The following is a 22,527-nucleotide window of genomic DNA, read 5'->3' as shown; positions in this document are numbered from 1 at the left end:
ACATTTGGCTTACTTAGCTAATACAGCTAATTTAGCATGCTCAACAACCCGACTGAAACAAAGACGAATGCTATGTATGTTAGCTAGCTGGATGAGGCTATCCAACACCGCAACTCTTTTAAGTCAAGGTAAGCTTTTGATTTGATTCCTTTATAGCCACCGGGGCCCATCGGTGTAACTGTTAAACTGCTTGCTGTACACTACTACGTGATGTACACATGGTTTGGATTGTGGATTTACTAATGCGTTAGTTCCAGTATGTTGACTGTAACGTTAATATCTTGACAACGATGTAGGCTGTGTAGGGGTTAGCGGTTATGGTATGAACGTTTTATTTGGAGGGGTCTTTGCACCTGGTCACAGACAGCTGTTGTGTTCTGCACTTAAGTCCACAAGTGAAGAAAAAGGTAAGAGGAGGAGAACGTGTAGATGCGAGAAGGAATTATACAATGAGCAAAGTGATGTATGTGGCTGCTATGAAAGTGAACTGTGTGTGCTGGTGATCACGGGTGTATTCATTCCACCAATTCTGTTACAAAAACAGAAGTAAAGCAAATTGTGAGGGACCTACCTGAATTTGTCCAAAATAAACTTTTGTCTTACAATAGAAACTGTTCTTAATAATAACTGTTTGGACTAATGATTACACACCCCAGGTAAGGCGATATTGAGTTTGGCACTGTCTGTCACCTTGATTGGTTAGAGCGTTGGGCCAGTAACCGAAAGGTTGCTGGATCGAATCCCCGAGCTGACAAGGTACAAATCTGTCATTCTGCCCCCGAGCAAGGCAGTTAACCCATTGTTCCCCGGGCGCCGAAGATGTGGATGTCGATAATGGCAGCCCCCGCACCTCTCTGATTCAGAGGGGTTGGGTGAAATGCAGAAGACACATTTCAGTTGAAGGCATTCAGTTGTACAACTGACTAGGTGTCCGCCTTTCCCCAATTACGCCAATTTGTCTCTTGACCTGTGCACCTACTAGTGTTGAATGGTGGGAAAGGAGATGTACCACCCAAAACCACTCCCTTTTCCCAGGATAAATAACTGAGAAACTGGTAAACTATAATAAATTATTTATATGAACAGCATGGAGTGAAATTGAATGCGATGTCTAAATGTGGCATCTCTACGGCTTCTGCATGATGAATCATCAACACTCAGGGTGGGGAGAGACAGTCCATTTCAGTAAGGAGCGCAGTTCACAATGCATGTAGACCTATCATCTCATCATGGTAACTTTTTTTCTTGTGACAGGTAGACCTGCATTTGCTGCAGCATAGCCTATGCTTTAGAAATATAAAGACAGAATGCGCATCAAATTATCTCCATCTGGCTTTCGGGGGATCTCCTTATTTTTTTATTGCACAGATTATAATCTTTTCTAATTGCAGCTGCAGAGTTTTAAAACTTATCACTCAAATATTGCTGCTTTAAATCAGTGTAGGCGTTCTCTCTCAAATTGGCATCCTGTTTCCATTGATCACCCTTGAGATGTTTCTACAACTAGATTGGCATCCACCTGTGGTCAATTCAATTGATTGGACATGATTCGGAAAGGCTCACACCTGTCTATATAATGTCCCACAGTTGACAGTGCATGTCAGAGCACAAAACCAGCCTTCAGGTCGAAGGAATTGTCCGTAGAGCTCTGAGACAAGATTGTGTCGAGGCACAGATCTGGGGAAGGGTAGCAAAACATTTCTGCAACATTGAAGGTCCCTGAGAACACAGTGGCCTTCATCATTCTTAAATGGAAGAAGTTTGGAACCCCCAAGACTCTTCCTAGAGCTGGCCGCCCGGCCAAACTGAGCAATCGGGGGAGAAGGGCCTTGGTCAGGGAGGTGACCAAGAACCTGATGGTCACTCTGACAGAGCTCCAGAGTTCCTCTGTGGAGATGGGAGAACCTTCCAGAAGGACAACCATCTCCGCAGCACTCCACCAAAACAGGCCTTTATGGTAGATTGGCCAGACGGAAGCCATTCCTCAGTAAAAGGCACATGACAGCCCACTTGGAGTTTGCCAAAAGACTCTCAAACAATGAGAAACAAGATTCTCTGGTCTGATGAAACCAAGATTGAACTCTTATTTTGTATTTGACTTTTCTCCCTTTTTCTCCCAAATTTCCTAGCATCCAATTGGTAGTTACAGTCTTGTCTCATTGCTGCAACTCCCGTACGAACTCGGGAGAGGCGAAGCTCGCGAGTCGTGCGTCCTCCGAAACACAACACAGCCAAGGGTTTAATATTTTCCCGATATTTGACAAATGTTCCATACCGAGAGTATATCAGTTCTCACACGGGTAACCCGGTATTTCCCGCCAAAACCAGATGTTATTCAAAAGCATTATAAAGCATATAAATATGCCTATGTCTGGATTTTATTTGAGATTTGGTCGAAAATTCAAGTCTGATGATTACCAGAGCCTGATGAGCCATACATTTAATGAGCCCAAGTAAAAAAAAAAGCCCAAATGATTGTGCCGTTATCCAATTAATTATATAGGTTACTGCACATTACGCACAACAGAAAAACATAAAAAGCCATAGATGTAGCTAGCTACAGTATATGCTGTCTTGGGTAAATACATTTAACTATCTCCAGTAGGCTAATCTTTTTTGGTGTGAACTGTATAACTATTGTATTGTACTGTATTATGTGGACTGGAATTACGCACATTGTTCAAACCATGACAAATGTGGAAAAAGTCAAGGGGTCTGAATACTCCCCGAATGCAATATATGTCCAATTGCTTGAACATACAGTGGCAAGAAAAAGTATGTGAACCCTTTGGAATGATCTGGATTTCTGCATAAATTGGTCATAAAATTAGAACTTCATCTAAGTCACAACAGACAAACACAGTGTGCTTAAACTAATAAGAAAAACACAATTTGTGTGTTGTCTATATCGAATATATTATTTAAACATTAACGGTGTAGGTTGGAAAAAGTATGTGAACCCCTAGGCTAATGACTTCTCCAAAAGCTAATTGGAGTCAGGAATCAGCTAACCTGGAGTCCAATCAATGAGACGAGATTGGAGACGTTGGTTAGAGCTGCCCTGCCCTATAAAAAACACTCACAAAATTTGAGTTTGCTATTCACAAGAAGCGGTGCCTGATGTGAACCATGCCTCGAACAAAAGAGATCTCGGAAGACCCAAGATTAAGAATGGTTGACTTGCATAAAGCTGGAAAGGTTTACAAAAGTACGTCTAAAAGCCTTGATGTTCATCAGTCTACGGTAAGACAAATGGTTTATAATTGGAGAAAGTTCAGCACTGTTGCTACTCTCCTTAGGAGTGGCCATCCTGCAAAGATGACTGCAAGATCACAGCGCAGAATTCTCAATGAGGTTAAGAAGAATCCTGGAGTGTCAGCTAAAGATTTACAGAAATCATTTGAACAGGCTAACATATCTGTTGACGAGTCTATGATACGTAAAACACTAAACAGGAATTGTTCATGGGAGGACACCACGGAAGAAGCCACTGCTGTCCAACAAAACATTGCTGCACGTCTGAAGTTCGCAAAAGAGCATCTGGATGTTCCACAGCACTACTGGCAAAATATTCTGTGGACAGATGAAAAGCAAAGTTGAGTTGTTTGGAAGGAACACACAACACTATGTGTGGAGAGAAAAAAGGCACAGCACACCAACACAACCTCATCCCAACTGTAAAGTACGGTGGAGGGAGCATCATGGTTTGGAGCTGCTTCGCTGTCTCAGGGCCTGGACAGCATGCTATCATCGATGGAAAAATGAATTCCCAAGTTTATCAAGACATTTTGCAGGAGAATGTAAGGCTATCTTTCCGCCAATTGAAGCTCAACAGAAGATGGGTGATGCATCAGCACAATGACCCAAAACGCAGAAGTAAATCAACAACAGAATGGCTTCAACAGAAAAAAATACACCTTCTGGAGTGGACCAGTCAGAGTCCTGACCTCAACCTGATTGAGATGCTGTGGCATGACCTCAAGAGAGCAGTTCACACCAGACATCCCAAGAACATTGCTGAACTGAAACAGTATTGTGAAGAGGAATGGTCCAAAATTCCTCCTGACCGTTGTGCAGGTCTGATCCACATCTACAGAAAACATTTGGTTGAGGTTATTGCTGCCAAAGAGGGGTCAACCAGTATTTAAATCCAAGGGTTCACATACTTTTTACACCCTCCACAGTGAATGTTTACACAGTGTGATCAATAAAGACATGAAAGCGTATAATTGTTTGTGTGTTATTAGTTTAAGCAGACTGTTTGTCTATTGTTATGACTTAGATGACGATCTGATCCAATTTTATGACCAATTTATGCAGAAGTCCAGCTAATTGCAAGGGTACTTTTTCTTGCCACTGTGCATACACTCAAGAGTATTGTGTCCTAATAGGATGGGTCAGGATGCTAAGAATCAGGGTTGTATTCATTAGGGCACACAGACACAACAGAAAACATTTCAAAGTGTTTTGCAATGGTAAACAAAAATTATTTTATTATTGGACCAGATCCGGGTAGTCCCTCTGCGATTCAATCTGTTTTCTTCCATTTGGTGCCCAATGAATATGTCCAAGGATTGAAGCACCATAAGTTGGTATGTACTATGTGTGTCTCCTCACCTCTATGGGAATCTTAATATGGATATTTCTGAATCACTTATTAAAGAGGACATACACTCCCCTACGTACAGTATTTGATATTTACTTTTTTCGGGAATAAGAATAGAATACATTTCTGAACACTTCTACATTAATGTGGATGCTAGTATGATTACAGACAATCATGGATGAATGGAGGAGAGGGATGAGGCATAAGGGAGGGGTGGGGGAGGAGAGGGATGAGGTGTGAGGGAGGGGTGGAGGAGGAGAGGGAAGAGGAGTGAGGGAGGGGTGGAAGAGGAGAGGGAAGAGGCGTGAGGGAGGGGTGGAGGAGGAGAGGGATGAGGCGTGAGGGAGGGGTGGAGGAGGAGAGGGATGAAGCGTGAGGGAGGGGTGGAGGAGGAGATGGAAGAGGCGTGAGGGAGGGGTGGAGGAGGAGAGGGATGAGGTGTGAGGGAGGGGTGGAGGAGGAGTGAGGAAGGGGCAGAGGAGGAGAGGGTGGAGGAAGAGAGGGATGAGGAGGGAAGAGGGAGGGGTGGAGCTGAGGCAAGGAGATTGTCAATTCTGGAGGCATTCATGAGGTGTTTGACCTCTCAGGTAGGACGGCGAGGATGTTTGAAATCAGTGTTCATATGAGGCAGGAAGGTGTAAGGGCCTCCGTCAGAACATCTGCACCACTCGCTTCTGTCCTGTCACAATGACACCCACTGTGTGGCCTAATCGTTTTACCTAACCCCACATCCCAAAAAACCCTCAAATCAAATTCTGCATCACATCAATGTCTTTCATTTACTTGTTTTTGCAGTGAATTTTGACATTTTGTAAATGTAGCACATTCCTGTTACTTTGACTATCATAACGTTCGCAAAAAAAAAACAAATTGAATAAACCTCCCAGAGTTACAAAACAAAATGAATAACTTACCAGGGTCCCATTGTTTTCCCGGAAAACATCCTGGTTAATATAATTGAAAAGCTTCTTTTCAAGTTGAAGTACAACCTAAAAGGGGCAGAAGAGGGGAGCAGAATATAGGGCCAATTAATAGCGATCCTCATCTGAAACAGCCCTAATTAGAGCTTCAACTAATTTAATGAAGGGTAATGTGCTGTGATGTTAGGGGCAGCATTCATTCGATCAGATGTGTAATATAAACACCACCTGTTCACTTATGCTTCATTCTCACCATAGGGCCAAACTGAGCAAAGCCTTGTAAAGCTGTACTAGGTTGGCCTTGTCACGCAAAGGCCTGTAGATTCTAACGTATGGGAAAGGTTGTGTCATTTTTCTCTTATTACAAAGAAGCTATTCTATGTTCAGGTGAGATGCTACACACGAGTAATTCTGATAAAACGTTGAAATGTCAGATACAGTGCATTTTCAATAATGTAGCATACCTTGCGATCGTTCTCAGATTCTCTGAATATTAGCTTGTCAACTTCATTGGTGTCACCTAGTCTGACCGTCTGCATGGTGGCAGTGGAGCACAGACTCTGTAGTGGGAGAGAGGAAGGAAGGGAGACGGGGGGTTAGTGGCAGGATTCACTACTTCTCATAGGATGGAGCAAAATATCATACTGAGGTAGATTAAGATAGGCTTGGACAAAACAAATGTAAATGTGTATTGTGTGGTGTCAAAGGATGGCAATTTATCAAGGTACAGCAACAAAAGACGACAAAACAGTCCATCTCTCACACACATATGCGCGCCCGCATACACACACACACACACACACACACACACACTTGAAAAGAGGTACAGCCTACAGTACAGAAGGCTATACTGTATCACATTACTGATGCCCATTCTATATTCCACACACAGAACACATGCACACCACTACGCATTTGAATTATTTTTTAAGACCCCCCCCCCCAAATCCCAAAAAAAGCTCAATTTTACTGTCCCCCTCGTATGTATTGACCCTGTGGACCGTGTGCATGGTTAAATTCCCCTTTGTGGACTCTTTTAACAATTAGTTAAACATTCGACCATCTGTGTTTGAAGACAGTTGAATGAGGTAATCCCTCAGCCAGTGGTTCCCATACCACACTGCAGGGACAGCAGCCTGATTGAAATTCAAAGCACAGATTAGTTAATCAGGTCAAGCCAATATAACGGGCAGAAAAAGGGCCTTTAGACTGAAATGTCACAAATCAGTCTTGCTTGCTCGAAACGGCACACCAGATTAGAACAAACACCGAGCAGTAAGTGAAGTTCCCGGTCCCCCCCCCCCCCCTGGTTTCTAAAGCCCTAACAAATCGCTCCATCTTTCACTCATTTAGGCCCTCCAAATGCAGGGTCAATATGGTCCCCTGTCATCCAAATGCTAATGCGCTTAAGTGCGCTTAAGCAGCTTTGTTCAATGAATAGGCCAAAGAAGCTGGAGAAGGGCAAGGCAGAGATACTTTCCCTGTTAAAAAGTAATTGTAGCCACACCAGCAAAAGACAATCCGCAAATGTCATTTTTCATGCACTTCTACGATTATTACAAAAAAACGTACCAAAACAGGTCTCTTTTGGCATCTTTCATTGCTTAGAACGACTTCAAAACGTATCGAAATCAAGCGAATCAGAACACTAAATGGAGCCATTAAGTGAACCTCAGGACATTTAAGCAAATATGTGTATTTATTTTTGGGGAAAAGGTATCTTATTCAAATGAGCCTTTCAAGTTAGTGACTTGGTAGCAGTGTTTGGCTCTCCTTCTTCCCAACCGAAGTCCTTCTGTCAGCTTTGCAAATCCAAAACCCAGCCAAGCATAAATCCCTGGTCACTTCAGGGCCAGCAGCACTGCCAGAAACCCACACAGCTTATTGGACAAAAAACAACAAAAAAAGATATTTGAAGGACAGAAATGGCCTCTCCATTCACGTTCAAATTATTTCTGTAATCCAGTGAGCGTTGGCCTCGACCAAGAAAGGGTCAATGTTGCTTATCACTATACATGAATATGTCCCCATCGCAAGTGAAAAGCACACCTGCGCACAGTTTTTTGTACTAATTTCTTCTGAGAGCATAGCGCCATGATATCATAGGTCCACAATGCTGTAGCTTTTCTATCACACCTTTCGCAAACTGTGACTCTCAAACGAAGGTACAACAAGAAAAATCAACAATTGACACAGTGTCATGTATCGAGGGGAAATTATTTCACTTGGCTTACATTTCTCTGGGTGAAACTATACCATTTTAGAGAAAACCAGTTCATCTGAGAGGAAGTGTTTTTCAGAATAGTGCGCCTACAGTGAAAATCTGCCTAATTATGCAGAACAAATTATGCAACTTGTTTAGTCTACAATCTGCGTCCCCTACACACCCAGCAGTTTGGTGGTGGTCTGTCCTCACAGTGGTTCAGGTTAAGCAGTTCCGTGGCCAGGCCTGACGTTATTGATTGATTCATTTATGTGTTCATTGACTATGACTGATCAGTGAGTTATGGGAGTCTGAGGCGGCTGATTGTACGCCATTGATCACAGTGCGCTCCTTTGGCCTCGGAGAAAAACAACCTCGCTCTCCTACACCTCCTACATACTCTCTATAACCCCCCCCATCCCTAATTTAGATCAGCCTAGCCTACCGACCCACCAGCCCTTTGACCATTTCAGGGACCTTAGGTTAGGGGGGGGGATCTCATGACTAACGAAGAGGCAGGGTAAATGGGAACGCCATGCCGTCGCTTAAGTCTTATAGATAAATCCAGGACGGGACTGAAAGAAGAGACCAGGTGTTCTCAGATATAAGAAATTCAATGGAAAAAAATATATCCTCAAGCGAAGAAAAGATAACCGAGGACAGATGTTGACCACGAGTTAACCCAAGCTCACTGCCGCTAATTGTGGATCATGCATCTGGTAATAGGCACCCTGGGTAAGCGACGAGAGAGCAAGAGTGAGGCTCCTGAACAGAGCTCTCTCTTCAAGTAGGGCTGGTGGCTTGGCCGATCAAAGCGCCTGTCTTTTAAACATATTACATCTAAACATGCTCTCATTGACTCCCCAAATTATATTAACGTAACTCATTTGAGTTAAGCAATAGGCTTTTAATTTGATACATGAGGATGTGGGGGAAAAGAAGAAAAATAGACAGGACAGCTGTCAGGGATGAGAAGTTTGGAAGGTAAGCAAGTATGTACAGTGGGATGTCTTCACTGCTTCGGAACGCCAATAATCTCCAACAGCCCATAGAAAGAGAGTCCCCGGCCCGGCAAAGCTTTGCATCGTGGGTCACAGGTCAACACAGGAGACAGAGGGCCTGTTTGTGGAGGGGTTAGATAAGAGGTTGCCCCGGTGAATCTTGGGGGATGGCGCTTGCTTTGGGCTTCAATGGAATAATCTCATCAGCGTCCGAGAAGGAAATGGGTGGTGAAAAGACCTCTCTATTCCAGCTGCTCTTTTTAAGAGACAAGGTTAAAGCAATCTGTCCCACTTCAAAGCACAGGCACACCGACCGTCTCTCCCCTTCTGCTCCTGATCCAGCCCCTCAAACAGATGGAGGAGCTCTGCTGAGCCCAACGCAAACACAACACTGACACAACCAACAAAACCATGCCGCAACCCCCATTCAACCTAGCCACAACCCATCTGACACGCCATTCCCACACCTAAGACAACCTACTGTATACTCAAAGCCAGTATCCCCCCTCTTGCCCCGATATACCTTCCATTCAGGACATCCAATACCGCGTGTAGACATGCATAACAAATCTCTGTGCAAGCGGATATGGCAGTGTTTCCCAAACCTCTTCTCGACCAAACCCTCCAAATGCACAGACATATTGCCATACAAGCACACCCGATCCAACTAATCGCCAAGCCCTTCATTAAAACTGTTTCTAGAATACGTCAATTAGGTGGAACAACTGGGGGTGCTCAAGGAGAGGTTTGGGAAACACTGCTGTATTGGTTTCAAGATAGCACATCCCCCTGTATCTGAGGTAATATGTCTCGTCCTCTCCACCACGGCCCAGCCCAAGGCTTGTAACGTCCCAGGGGTCCACCGGCATGACAGTGTTCCAGGTGACTGCCCTGGCATAGCAATGCGCAATGGTGGTTTTATTGGATTTACGCCAAAGAGCCTGGACACTCTACCCCACCACTGGGTGATTCCCATCCAATAATTTCCCATGCCTACTGTTCACTCTCCCACCACCCCCATTCCGCCCAATATAATAACCCATTGAGTGCGATTAAATCTCGATTGTTGAGGAGAGAGCGAGAGAGAGAGAAGCGACAATGAGTTGGAATATGGCCCTCGGGCCGCTGTTGCTTAAAGAGATCATTCTCCATTACGCCGAGGGGGGACGGGGCAGGGCTGGCCTTTGTGTCACCGGGTGGGGGTGGGGAGGGTGTCATTGTCACGGCGTGCCATTATTTTCCCACCGCTGCGTGAGGAGACTTGCCAACCCGCTCCTGAGTGGTGCCAACGGTTGGCAGGTTTGGCTTAGCGCGCTCCTCCTCTCTTCCCTCTCCTAATCAGCCTGCACTACATGCATGATTGAGACATCTGCCCTACCGGTGAGGCACTCAGATCCAAAGTGGGCAAAAACAAATGTCCTCCCCACCTGCCACCCATTACCCAGGGAGCCTTTAAATCAGGGCTGACCCTCCCCACCCAGCCTGCCTGGAGACCAGCCAGAGAGCTCCACACACTCTCCCTGCGGGTTGCTAATTAATCCCACTAAACACAGTGGATTCATCAATGCCATGGATGAAGAACTAGGGGGGGGGAATAGTACACAAAACCATCTCAGTAGGAGTAGAAGTGCTGATCTAGGATCAGTTTTGCCTTTTATATCATCATGGATACGATTATATGGACAGGAAAGGTGGACCTGATCAGAGTTCAGCAGTCCTACCCTGAGACTATTTATTATGGACCCTGACTGTGGCTTTATCCTGCTACCCTCATAGCGCGTTACCCTATTTCTGACCTAGACTCACACTAGGCTAGAGGTAACTCAGCAGGGACCATGCACGGGCGTCTTTCTGGTCGACCCTCCTCACTGTCTCGCCTGAGCATCCCCCAACACACACACTGATACATAAATACACTCTCATTGCTTCCCATGAGCCACAGAGTGTGAGAGCTGAGGTACGGTGATAGCAAGCCGCACTGGGGGGTCTTCAAGTGCACAACACCCCCTCTCAAACGAGGTGAGGTAAAAGGGGTGCGCGAGGTAATGATAATGTGCCCTATTTATCTTGTGCATTATAACATCTGGGAAACTTCTCTAAAACAACGGGTGGCATTAGGAGGGGTGCCATTCTTGCCCCTGTCCTTCCTTCAGGGCCCTGCCGAATGTATTTGTCCTTTCCGAAGCATAATGGACAGGCCACAAATCATTCAGGACAACAGGATGGAGGGGTGGGGTGTGTGTGTGTGTGTGACTGTGTGTGTGTTCACCCCCCTGGTATTTAACTCCTCTGCACGCCCATTCTCCAGGGGCCCCCGCAGGACAAATTGCCCTGCTTAGTTGTCTTTGAGAGGCAGTGCAGCGCGTAGAGAAAGGGACAGGGCTGAAACACAAGGGAACAGCCCCATAAAAATTCATCACTTTGACCCCACGACCTCACCCTTCTGGGGGTTCCAGAGTAGACTCACCCCTGGAGCTGGGAGCAGGCACACAGCAGTACTCCCCCCCCATCACACCAACACACACAAATTGTTAATATAGCCAACTTCACCAACCTTCCAAACATACACTCATTCCATACTCAACATTATCTCATACACACTTGCGAAAGCAATGAAACAGACAAAACCTCCCCAATCACGCACATTTTACCACCACAATGGCTGACGATAGACTTCTCAACAGGAAAAAGCCACCAGATGCTTCATTGTGTGGGTATAAAGTGGTGGCAGTAAAGGAGGTTGGGAACTCCTCAGCGTATTAGGCAAAGTAAGAGGAGTCATTGTCTCAGGCCTGGCTACTGCCACGTTACTGCCACCTGTACAAAGGAAGCCTAATGAAAGATTTCATCTGAAAACCTCGGCCGGCCCACCTTCCCTCTGACACTTTAAGTCAGCAGTTTGAAACCAATCACGGCAGATGTCCGCAAGGCTGTTTAACGCACAGGAGTTACTCTCCGAGACGCAATAGGCCCTATAGTCAGTCCTACAGTCAAACGCCTCCCTTATTGGGATAATGCCTCATTTGAACGTTGTTCGATACAAGTTTTTGAATGGACGTCAGTGTTTGTGCAATGAATACTTTTTCACATCTCAGAAGAAAACCTATCCTCCCAATGAAAAATACAACATGAAAGGGAAATTGAAACATCAGGTGATGATTACTGTGTGGTACAACGTAAAAAAAAAAAAAACTTTTAAAAAAACAACAAAGACGCAGCTTTGTGGCCATTACAGATCATACACACTCACTTAGCACTGTTGGGAGTTGTATTTACTCTCACATATAATCCAAAAACGTTTTGCTCATTCCACACTAGCTAGTGACTAATTTAAGTTAGCCTAGAGAGTGAGGTTGTGTGTGTGGAAGGGGGTTTGTTGTTGGAAGGTTCAATTAGAGAATATTGGAGAGGTGATCAACTGGTGCTCTATTAAAAAGAGACCGGAGGCTCTGCATGGAGTTCATTACCGCACTGATCAATAGCGATCCTGGCTGAACAATTAATGAAGCTCTAATCCTCCTGTCCCCTCTGGAGGGTGAGACCTGGGCTGTGTTCAGTAGGCACCAAACGCAATGAAAACCGACTGACACAGGGAAGGACTAAGCGGAAATTGTCCAAAAAGGAAACACTATGTTTTCCGTTGCATGCCCTAATGAAGAGGGCAGGGCTTTATCCTTCAGCACGAAGGATAAGTCAAACAAACACATTTCATGCACATAATTAGGGCCCAGAGAATTACTATTAGGCTTTAACTAAAACTTAATACAGGATTATAAGTAGGGCCCTGGGTACTTAGGTACTAAGTAATGCAGTCAGGAAACTAAATGAGACCTGCACGTAAGTAAAGAAACTTAAGAGTTTATAATACTGTATTCAATCTTTTTTTTTTAAATGTATTTATTTATTTTAAAAAGGACCCCGTCACAATTCCTCCCCGGAGACAAAGAACAAGGATTCATTTGGAAGCTAGCGCCACCCTTTCATTTGTTTAGGGGCATCTAAACGATGTGGCTTGTCCGGCAGGGCGACAGGGGAGCCCTGTGGTGTAATTCAGCCCGGCGAAGGGGAAAGAAAGGTATACAGAGTAGCCCTGCTACCCCGCGACGCGCTAGGCAACCATCTTGTGGGTGGGCTTTGTGATACATTTTACACATTTTTCATGACCATCCCTCTAGATGTGACCCCACTCGGGGTCCCTTTATGCCCCTGACAGCTCTGCGCAGGAAAACATGCTGCTTCTCTGATAGCATGAAATCAGGGAACAAAGACCCCCAGGGAGAGGAGAAGGGGGCCGGCCGAGGCGCACTGTGCTCCGGGCCCCGCCTGGATCTGGACACAAACAGATGTTAGGACAGCCCAGTGCCTCTCAGCCTAACAGTCCCCTGAAAGGAAAGTCTTGTAGGTGAAATGGGCCTGAAATGGATTCTCTCGGGCCTCCTCTAAGACAAAGACGAGCACCTCCTCAAAGAGCCAGGCAAATATGGCCGTCATAGATAAATCACTGGGGGGGGGGGTTGTAGAAAGAGGCCCGTGATTTCTCACTGTGCCACTTAAAAATGGGGCCTCTTAAATATGGGGTATTTGTCGGAGGGCTGTGAAAAGAGCTGAGAGACTCCTCATGTCACTGAGCAGAGTTGTTTAAAAGCCCGAGGTGCCAACGCTGGGTTTACAGCTGTGCTACAAAGAGACACTCTGTGGGACCACCTCTCTGTGACTGACAGTATCTATAGCCTATCCAACCCCATGAATCTGATCTCTCCATCTCCTTTGGATGGATACTGCATTCTTTACATTCTCCGTTCAAACAGCATTAACTTCTAATTGGATATCTTTCCCAGATGTTGATACGTAATGAATACGTTGTGCTATCGAGAAACTGCCCATGAAAGTAGGACTTGCTTGATACGATTGATATAAAATAGAATGGAATAAATGTTAACAACGTTAACTCGCAAATTACGTTTGACTTATTTTGAGCTGGAACAGAGATGACTTGGAGAACCTTATGTAAACTCCATCACAGGGTGGAGGAAATGGAATGGCTGTGTGTGTGTGTGTGTGTGTGTGTGTGTGTGTGTGTGTGTGTGTGTACCCCCTCCAGCATTGCATTAGTCAAACATAGATTGACATCATACAAGCAAGGCACTATGAACCAGGCACAAAGACGACCTTATATTCAACAGTTTATGCCACATTTCATTTGGGACTAAATAAAAACCCACTGTTAGCAGTTGCTGGGCTGCATGGACGGGCTCCATTTTTGACTATGATAGAGGCGAGGATGACTCTGTGGAAAAAGTGTCTATCTAGCGCGTTGGGAGACGAGATAAAACCGATAAGATCCATAGGGAAACTCAAACTCCAGCATTCATCTCATAATTCAACATAATAGCGCTCATCTTGTCTACAACCATGTACACTCAGACAGCCTAATATCGCCACACACACACACACATCCTAGGGGGTGGCAGCTAGGCAGCTCTAAGCTCATATGACAAGACTATATTAGAACATGCTTGTCTGTCTGCCTGGCCATGTGTGTTTAGCTAATATCCTCATATCCCCATTGTGGCATAACCTGCCTTCCTGACCCAATTTAACACCAAACCTTTCAGTGAGACTAGAGTCCCCTCCGCTAGACAAATCGGCTTGTTCCTTTTCTTCGCACAAGACGAATGATCAGTGCTCCGGAATGTTGGGGGCCTTGTCAGGAGAAAGGAGAGGAGGATGGAGAAAAAAAAGTCCAAGAATGAGGACAAAAAAAGTCCTGCATTCAGAAAGAGAGTGAGATGGAGATTGGTGGTGGGGGGGGGGATGATCGAGAAAGACAGCCAGAGAGTGAAAGAGGGTGAGTGAGTGAGCCAGCTGAAAGAAACTTGGGATGAGAGAAAAAAAAAGTGTGAGAGAAGTGTGTGAGGACATAAATGATCAAATGCGAATGAGAGAACTAAAGCCCCACTAGAGACTAAGAAGGTGGGGTAGCCAGAGTGACTAGCAGGTGTGGCATCATTGACTGAGGGTTCAATGGGGCTACGGCCCAGGCCAACCAAGGACCAGAGAGGCCACGACGCTACGGTCTGAGGGGTGCGGTGGGTGACCACTGGTGCCAGGCGCTGCCCTCACCCCCTGTCACACCATGTCATTTACCCCTGGCATGGCCGGCCCAGCTGCCAGCATCTCCAGCCAGTAACACAATGGCTGCAGCTCTTGTTGATGATGAGGCTGTTGTTGATGAGGAGGACCAACAGAAGCCACTGCTTGTTCTTCATTTGCAGAGTGTTTTTTATTGCGGAACGGCGTCCTGATCAAAGCGACATCGCTCAAGTTCCTCCCTCGTCACTGAACTCTCGCTCTGTGTTTCCATTAGCATGGCAAGCAAACAGAGGAATAAGAAGGAGAGGAGAAAACAGGCTCTTTTGTCCCAGGGGGAATAATCTCACTCTATCCAGATGGGCTCTCTCTCATATAATGGGGCCTCTGTGATGAATTACCCAGATCATGAAGGTTTATCTTCATATAGACACATCTTTGTCTGAGATACGAGCTGATAAAATTTGATCGAGAAACAACATTTAGTCACGTGACAAGGTGAGGCTGTATCAAGACGACCTCACAGATTTATCTCGTAATCCCTATTTTTTGGATTACTGCAGGCCTCATTGACAGTGATAATATGGGTTTAAAAACCTAAGATGGTGCTGCTAAAAGATACAATGAGATTCTCAATGTATCACAACATCGTGTATGTGATAGAGATTTTAAGTTTGGTTAAGTAGGAAACTCCCACCTGCTGTGGGATTTGGGGACATAGTAGGCAGTAGTGTGTGTGTGTGTGTGTGATCAAAGACGTGGATATGCGTGTGTGTGCTCAATCACGTAAATATGCATGTGTGTGGGTGCACATGTGCATGTGTGTGACGGCAGCCAAGGAGGGTCACAGTCCCCACAGTCCCTGGTGTCCAGGGTCCCCCGGAACAGAGGCCCAATCAGTGCTAGCCCAGTGGCTAACGGATGGATGGCCCCCAAAATTAATTAGCCTGACTAATGTAGTGTACACTTAATTACACTCCCTCGGTTTTGATTAATAGCAGGGCCCACGTTAGCACACACGCTAATCAAAGGCAGTGGCAAAAAGGGACAAGGCAGTGAATATTATTTACCCAGAAACAGGCAGTATGCATCAAAAGACAGTATGCATCAACAACCCTAAATGACTCTTTCCAGCCAATTTGAAGAGTAATGTGTATGTATCACACGAAGGCATAAATACATTATTACAGTCATGGAAGAACACATGCAAGCAATCACACAAACACTAGTGATGCGCGGGTTGACTTATAACCCATAGTCCCTGCGGTTATATCCGCGGGGCGGGCGGGTTTAGGGTCATGAAATATTGTGGGAGGGTGGGTGGGGGCGGGCGGGCTGGTTGAATGAAGAGAAAACAATGCACAAATGTATATTTCTTGTGCAATTCATATCTATAGGCTACATATATTTGAGGTTTTTCTTTCATTATTTTACTGCTGTTAGTGCGTAGCAAGCCTAAGCTTTAGGGCCTAACCGTAGCGTGTGAAATACACGCCAATTAGCAAACGCTTAAAATGCTTTCGGTAACTTGAGCAGAAAAAGTTATCAATGCACTGAGGACAAAAAAAGGACAAGTTTAATTCAAATAAGAGACAAGATGTGAAATGGAGAGTTAAAAATAAATAGAAGGGAAAGCCAGGACAGTAGTGGTAATGTTGGGGAAAGGTTTGGCTATGTGGTAAATGGAGAGGATAGCAGTGCTGGCTATGTGGTAAATGGGGAGGATAGCAGTGCTGGCTATGTGGTAAATGGGGAGGATAGCAGTGCTGGCTATGTGGTAAATGGGGAGGATAGCAGTGCTGGCTATGTGGTAAATGGGGAGGATAGCAGTGCTGGCTATGTGGTAAATGGGGAGGATAGCAGTGCTGGCTATGTGTTAAATGGGGAGGATAGCAGTGCTGGCTATGTGGTAAATGGGGAGGATAGCAGTGCTGGCTATGTGGTAAATGGGGAGGATAGCAGTGCTGGCTATGTGGTAAATGGGGAGGATAGCAGTGCTGGCTATGTGGTAAATGGGGAGGATAGCAGTGCTGGCTATGTGGTAAATGGGGAGGATAGCAGTGCTGGCTATGTGGTAAATGGGGAGGATAGCAGTGCTGGCTATGTGGTAAATGGGGAGGATAGCAGTGCTGGCTATGTGGTAAATGGGGAGGATAGCAGTGCTGGCTATGTGGTAAATGGGGAGGATAGCAGTGCTGGCTATGTGGTAAATGGGGAGGATAGCAGTGCTGGCTATGTGGTAAATGGGGAGGATAGCAGTGCTGGCTATGTGGTAAATGGGGAGGATAGCAGTGCTGGCTATGTGGTAAATGGGGAGGATAGCAGTGCTGGCTATGTGGTAAATGGGGAGGATAGCAGTGCTGGCTATGTGGTAAATGGGGAGGATAGCAGTGCTGGCTATGTGGTAAATGGGGAGGATAGCAGTGCTGGCTATGTGGTAAATGGGGAGGATAGCAGTGCTGGCTATGTGGTAAATGGGGAGGATAGCAGTGCTGGCTAGCTATGTGGTAAATGGGGAGGATAGCAGTGCTGGCTATGTGGTAAATGGGGAGGATAGCAGTGCTGGCTATGTGGTAAATGGGGAGGATAGCAGTGCTGGCTATGTGGTAAATGGGGAGGATAGCAGTGCTGGCTATGTGGTAAATGGGGAGGATAGCAGTGCTGGCTATGTGGTAAATGGGGAGGATAGCAGTGCTGGCTATGTGGTAAATGGGGAGGATAGCAGTGCTGGCTATGTGGTAAATGGGGAGGATAGCAGTGCTGGCTATGTGGTAAATGGGGAGGATAGCAGTGCTGGCTATGTGGTAAATGGGGAGGATAGCAGTGCTGGCTATGTGGTAAATGGGGAGGATAGCAGTGCTGGCTATGTGGTAAATGGGGAGGATAGCAGTGCTGGCTATGTGGTAAATGGGGAGGATAGCAGTGCTGGCTATGTGGTAAATGGGGAGGATAGCAGTGCTGGCTATGTGGTAAATGGGGAGGATAGCAGTGCTGGCTATGTGGTAAATGGGGAGGATAGCAGTGCTGGCTATGTGGTAAATGGGGAGGATAGCAGTGCTGGCTATGTGTTATAAAAATGTGACAGTCACAAGATGGGGACTTCAAAATGGCACATCAAGGGAATTGTACTTACTGTTCAGATGGGTTAAATGGAATAGTAGCCTAACTGAAATCTGGACACTGACTGTAGGTCTATTGCAAGTAAGGCATTTCACTGTACTTGTGCAGTTAAAACCTGTAACTTACCTCTGACATATCCTAATACAATATTAACTCCTGCAGAATTAAGCATTTCTTGCCGTAAAATGATACACCAAAGATTCTGACTCGGGAACAGGAGTGGAGAAATAGGATTTCTTTCTTTCAGCATCTTGAGAGAATGAATGTGTAGTTCCAGGCCATCTGTAAAGGTGGCGGTGCTATCTTTATCAGCATCATAAAAACAGATAGTATTTCAACCACATAAAATATGCATCCAAGCCGAACTAAAAAAAAAAAAAAAAAACATTTAGGGTCATTTTAACAGCTTTTAATTTAACCTCTTAGAACTCTCCCTCTATACTGCCCCTGTTGGAGAAAGTGCGTACCCATAGTAAACTGAAAAGATTTTTCCCCAAAATTGCTAATATATGCGTATAAAAATTATTATTGAATAGAAAACACTCTAAAGTTTCTAAAACCGTTTAAATTATGTCTGTATGTAAAGCAGAACTCTCAGGAGAGCCATTCTCCCAGAAAGAGAAAACAAACTTTACCGATGTTAACTACATTGAAGCATTCGTTCAATCGATTTATGACATTCTGGTAAGCAAGGGTTTACTTAGTCTTTTAATGCAACAAGTAATGACAGAAGAGATGCTGCATGTATCTAATTATAGACGAGTTGACGAACAAATAGCCAAACAAAATGTCGGAAATTCTAAGCAGAAACATAGGCCTATCTAAAAAGGCCTGTCAAAACAATTGTTCAGCCATCTGACTGTACTGCACATTTTCTATAATTGCGGGTTAGGGTCGAGTGTGGCCTAATTTTCATTTACCACATATCAGACGTGGGATCAAGTCCCTATTAATCAAGCCACAAGTAAGTCTCAAGTCACAAGGTCCGACTCTTAAGTCTGAGCCCCAAGTAGAACGAACGGGTTGAGTCAAATCCAAGTCGTGCATTCCAAGATAAAGTCGAGTCACAAGTTTTAAAAAAAAATGCTATGATTTGTTCAACTACAAATATTTGTATATTTATCGAGTCTACCAGACTGCCCTTTTCATTATTTGTGATATATTATTTGTGATTAAATGATACACTTCAAGCTATTTTGACATAACAAAAGACAAGTAGGCCAATGCTAGTAATTGGTGCTTGATGCCCCATTGCTGGTGAGCTTGCAAAGTAAACAGTTAATATTCTTGATTACCAAACCATTTTAGGAGCAAACCATTTTAGGAGCAAACCATTTTAGGAGCAAACCATTTTAGGAGCAAACCATTTTAGGAGCAAACCATTTTAGGAGCAAACCATTTTAGGAGCAAACCATTTTAGGAGCAATAGGAGCAAACCATTTTAGGAGTATGTCAATCCTTTATCCCAACAATTTGACATTTGAGCTGCACCTGATCCAATAGATGCACAAGCAAATCAGCAATCTGTTCGCTAACTCAGTGGTTCTTGAACTTCTTGACACACAAACCCCAAAAAGCAGCGGCTGCGCAAATGTAGCCTATCATTACAGCCATAAACGGCAACGCATTTTCAAAACTTCAGATACAGAAATAAACTGCGTTTTACACCTGCATTTTGAGCAGAAAGTCATTCATGTTAGCAGCCAATATCAGGTAGGGATACAATGGCACTTCTTTGGATTCCAGAGCAAGCAGAATCATACGGCCTACCAACCTGTATGCAGCAGAGGATGGGATGGAAAGCCTGGTCTTTCTGCACCACACACTATCACCATGGAGGGCTGCATGTCCGCGGAACACTCGTTGCCAAGTTCTTCCTCACAAATACTGTGTTTAATTTGTCAGAATGTGTAAGATCTTCATCCCATAATATTGAAGGCAGCGCGATGTTACAGCTATCTTATATTGCCAGTAGCCACCTAAACTAGGCCTATTAAAAATATGAAAATCATCAATAAAATTGCCAGGTAGTCTATTATTGTTCGGGCAAAGATGCCTCTGTAGTATATTTCTAAACTGTATTTTATATGGATAATATAAATCTAGGCCGATCCAGTGGCGATTTTAGCGTGTAAATCTTGGTGGAGCACTCCCCCCCAAAAAATATTTTAGATGCATGCCAGCAAAGCCACAACACAACACTAAACAATACATTAATTGGACTATAATGGTGACAAATGGTGCCCACAAACTGTTAGGGTCTACATAAAGCTGTCTCAACAGCAGAGTCCCAACACTTTACCACTGTTACACCTGGCGATAAGCAGAGCCTTTGTCTGGCAGCGAAACAGTTCATTCAGCCTCATTTACTACCTTTTAAAAAAAAACATAGTTGATATGGCTGGCTAGAACGGACGCAGTCAATTTAACTATTTGTTCAGCGCTTTTGAAATGTACAGCGACAGAATTCAGAACATAGTCAGAACCGTAGGATAAATAAAGGCAGACAATGAAAGCTCTTACAATATTCTCTCTAAAACAGGCTATAGGCTACATGTGCACCACCAAGTCAGAACAATAGGCTAAATTATGAGTGGAAAAAGGACCAAAGTTAGGATGAGGCACATGGGCTACTAACAGCTTACTACACAACATAGTATTACTTTCTTAGCAACAGTATTCATATCTCCCTGGCATAATACATCATTTATGCCGCAGCATACAATACATATTTGGCCTCACCTTGGTGTGCTGTGCTCACTTGAACAGGTCCTTTGTTGGCAAATTTTGTCAAAGTCTGGCATCCTCTGGATTTATGGTGCTTTCAAGACAACTGGGAACTCGGCAAAAACATGGTTGAATCATGACATTAGTGTTCTTCAGGTCGTAGCTCTAGAAAGAGAACAGAGTTCCCGAGTTGGAATTCCGAGTTGGATGACCATTCAAAACGTATTTTCCCAGTCTGAGCTAGTAGATTTGCAAGTAGATTGTCGACTTGATTTTTGATGACTGCAAGCTTGCTACAGTAGCCAAATACATTCAAACTCAGTTTTCACAATTCCTGACATTTCATCCTCGTAAAAATTCCCTGTCTTAGGATCACCAGTTTATTGTAAGAATGTGAAATGTCAGGGAATGTCAGGAATTGTAGAGAGAATTTTTTATTTCAGCTTTTATTTCTTTCATCACATTCACAGGGGTCAAAATATTTTGTACCGGTTTCCTCCAGCATCTTCACAAGGTTTTTTGCTGTTGTTCTGGGATTGATTTGCACTTTTCGCACCAAAGTACGTTCATCTCTAGGAGACAGAATACGTCTCCTTCCTGAGTGGATTGACGGCTGCATGGTCACATGGTGTTTATACTTGCGTACTATTGTTTGTACAGATGAACGTGGTACCTTCAGGTGTTTGGAAATTGCTCCCAAGGATGAACCAGACTTGTGGAGGTCTACAATTGTTTTTCTGAGGTCTTGGCTGATTTCTTTTGATTTTCCCATGATGTCAAGCAAAGAGGCACTGAGTTTGAAGGTAGGCCTTGAAATACATCCACAGGTACAACTCTAATTGACTCAAATGATGTCAATTAGCCTATCAGAAGCTTCTAAAGCCATAACAGAATTTTCTGGAATTTGCCAAGCTGTTTCAAGGCACAGTCAACTTAGTGTATGTAGACTTCTGACGCACTGGAATTGTGATACAGTGAATTATAAGTGAAATAATCTGTCTGTAAACAATTGTTGGAAAAATGACTTGTGTCATACACAAAGTAGATGTCCTAACCGACTTGCCAAAACTATAGTTTGTTAACAAGAAATTTGTGGAGTGGTTGAAAAACGAGTTTTAATGACCCCAACCTAAGTGTATGTAAACCTCCGACTTCAACTGTATAAACTACAAAATGGTAGACTATTTGTAGCCTATTAAAATATTTCTAAAAAATATATTTTCCCATTCAGTTTCACACTGGTGAGTTGCGACCCCACAAAACCTTCTCCCAACAGAGAAACACTGCGCTAGCTCTCCCGACGTGTTGAACGGCAGTTTGCTGGTCCAATCAGAGGGCCGAGTGTGCTGCTGCTACTATCTATGACTGCATGTAATTCATCATTCAAATGAGTGACAAAACGTTACAAAATCTGACCAGATCATTTCAAGTCATCAGTGTCAAGTTCTTTTCTATCAAGTCGAGTCTCACATCATCAAATTTGCGACTGGAGTCCGACTGGAGCCGACTGCGGATTGGTTATGAGCAATTGGGTACAGGTGTAGAAACAGCTGACCCGCGCATCACTAACACACACACCCATGTATGCCCACACACACACACACACACACACACACACACCTCAACATAGGCTAGTGTAGAGGCACACTGTATTGAGAATATGTTTAGAATATGCAAAACAGAATCACACATACAATCACACACCCGTCACACTTTTCCCTGGCATGGGCCATATGCTGTAAAGCACCACGACAAAAATGTAATATTTATTACCCTGCTTGTCATTAATGACAATTTTACAACATTCATTTGGAGTGGGTCCTAGTCAACAGACCCACCTTAAATGTCATGCTGCTCAAG

At 44.4% G+C, this 22,527-nt stretch overlaps 1 protein-coding gene across 2 annotated transcripts in view; it reads right to left on the bottom strand.

Annotated features, from left to right (window-relative positions):
* Window positions 1–22,527, bottom strand: part of LOC115113343 (inositol polyphosphate-5-phosphatase A-like) — a 187,592-nt gene that overhangs the window by 24,172 nt on the left and 140,893 nt on the right. For both annotated transcript variants that reach the window (XM_029640877.2, XM_029640878.2), the window contains exons 10-11: window positions 5,991–6,086; window positions 5,521–5,595 (exon numbers count right to left, since the gene is read on the bottom strand). In XM_029640877.2, coding sequence (XP_029496737.1) covers window positions 5,521–5,595; window positions 5,991–6,086 — 171 coding nt within the window. The remainder of the gene's footprint in view (window positions 1–5,520; window positions 5,596–5,990; window positions 6,087–22,527) is intronic.

This window comes from Oncorhynchus nerka, linkage group LG28, assembly GCF_034236695.1.
Source record: "Oncorhynchus nerka isolate Pitt River linkage group LG28, Oner_Uvic_2.0, whole genome shotgun sequence".
Classification (NCBI taxonomy): domain Eukaryota; kingdom Metazoa; phylum Chordata; class Actinopteri; order Salmoniformes; family Salmonidae; genus Oncorhynchus; species Oncorhynchus nerka.
The sequence above is the reverse complement of the archived record's forward strand: the minus strand, read 5'-3'. Positions and strand labels throughout refer to the sequence as shown.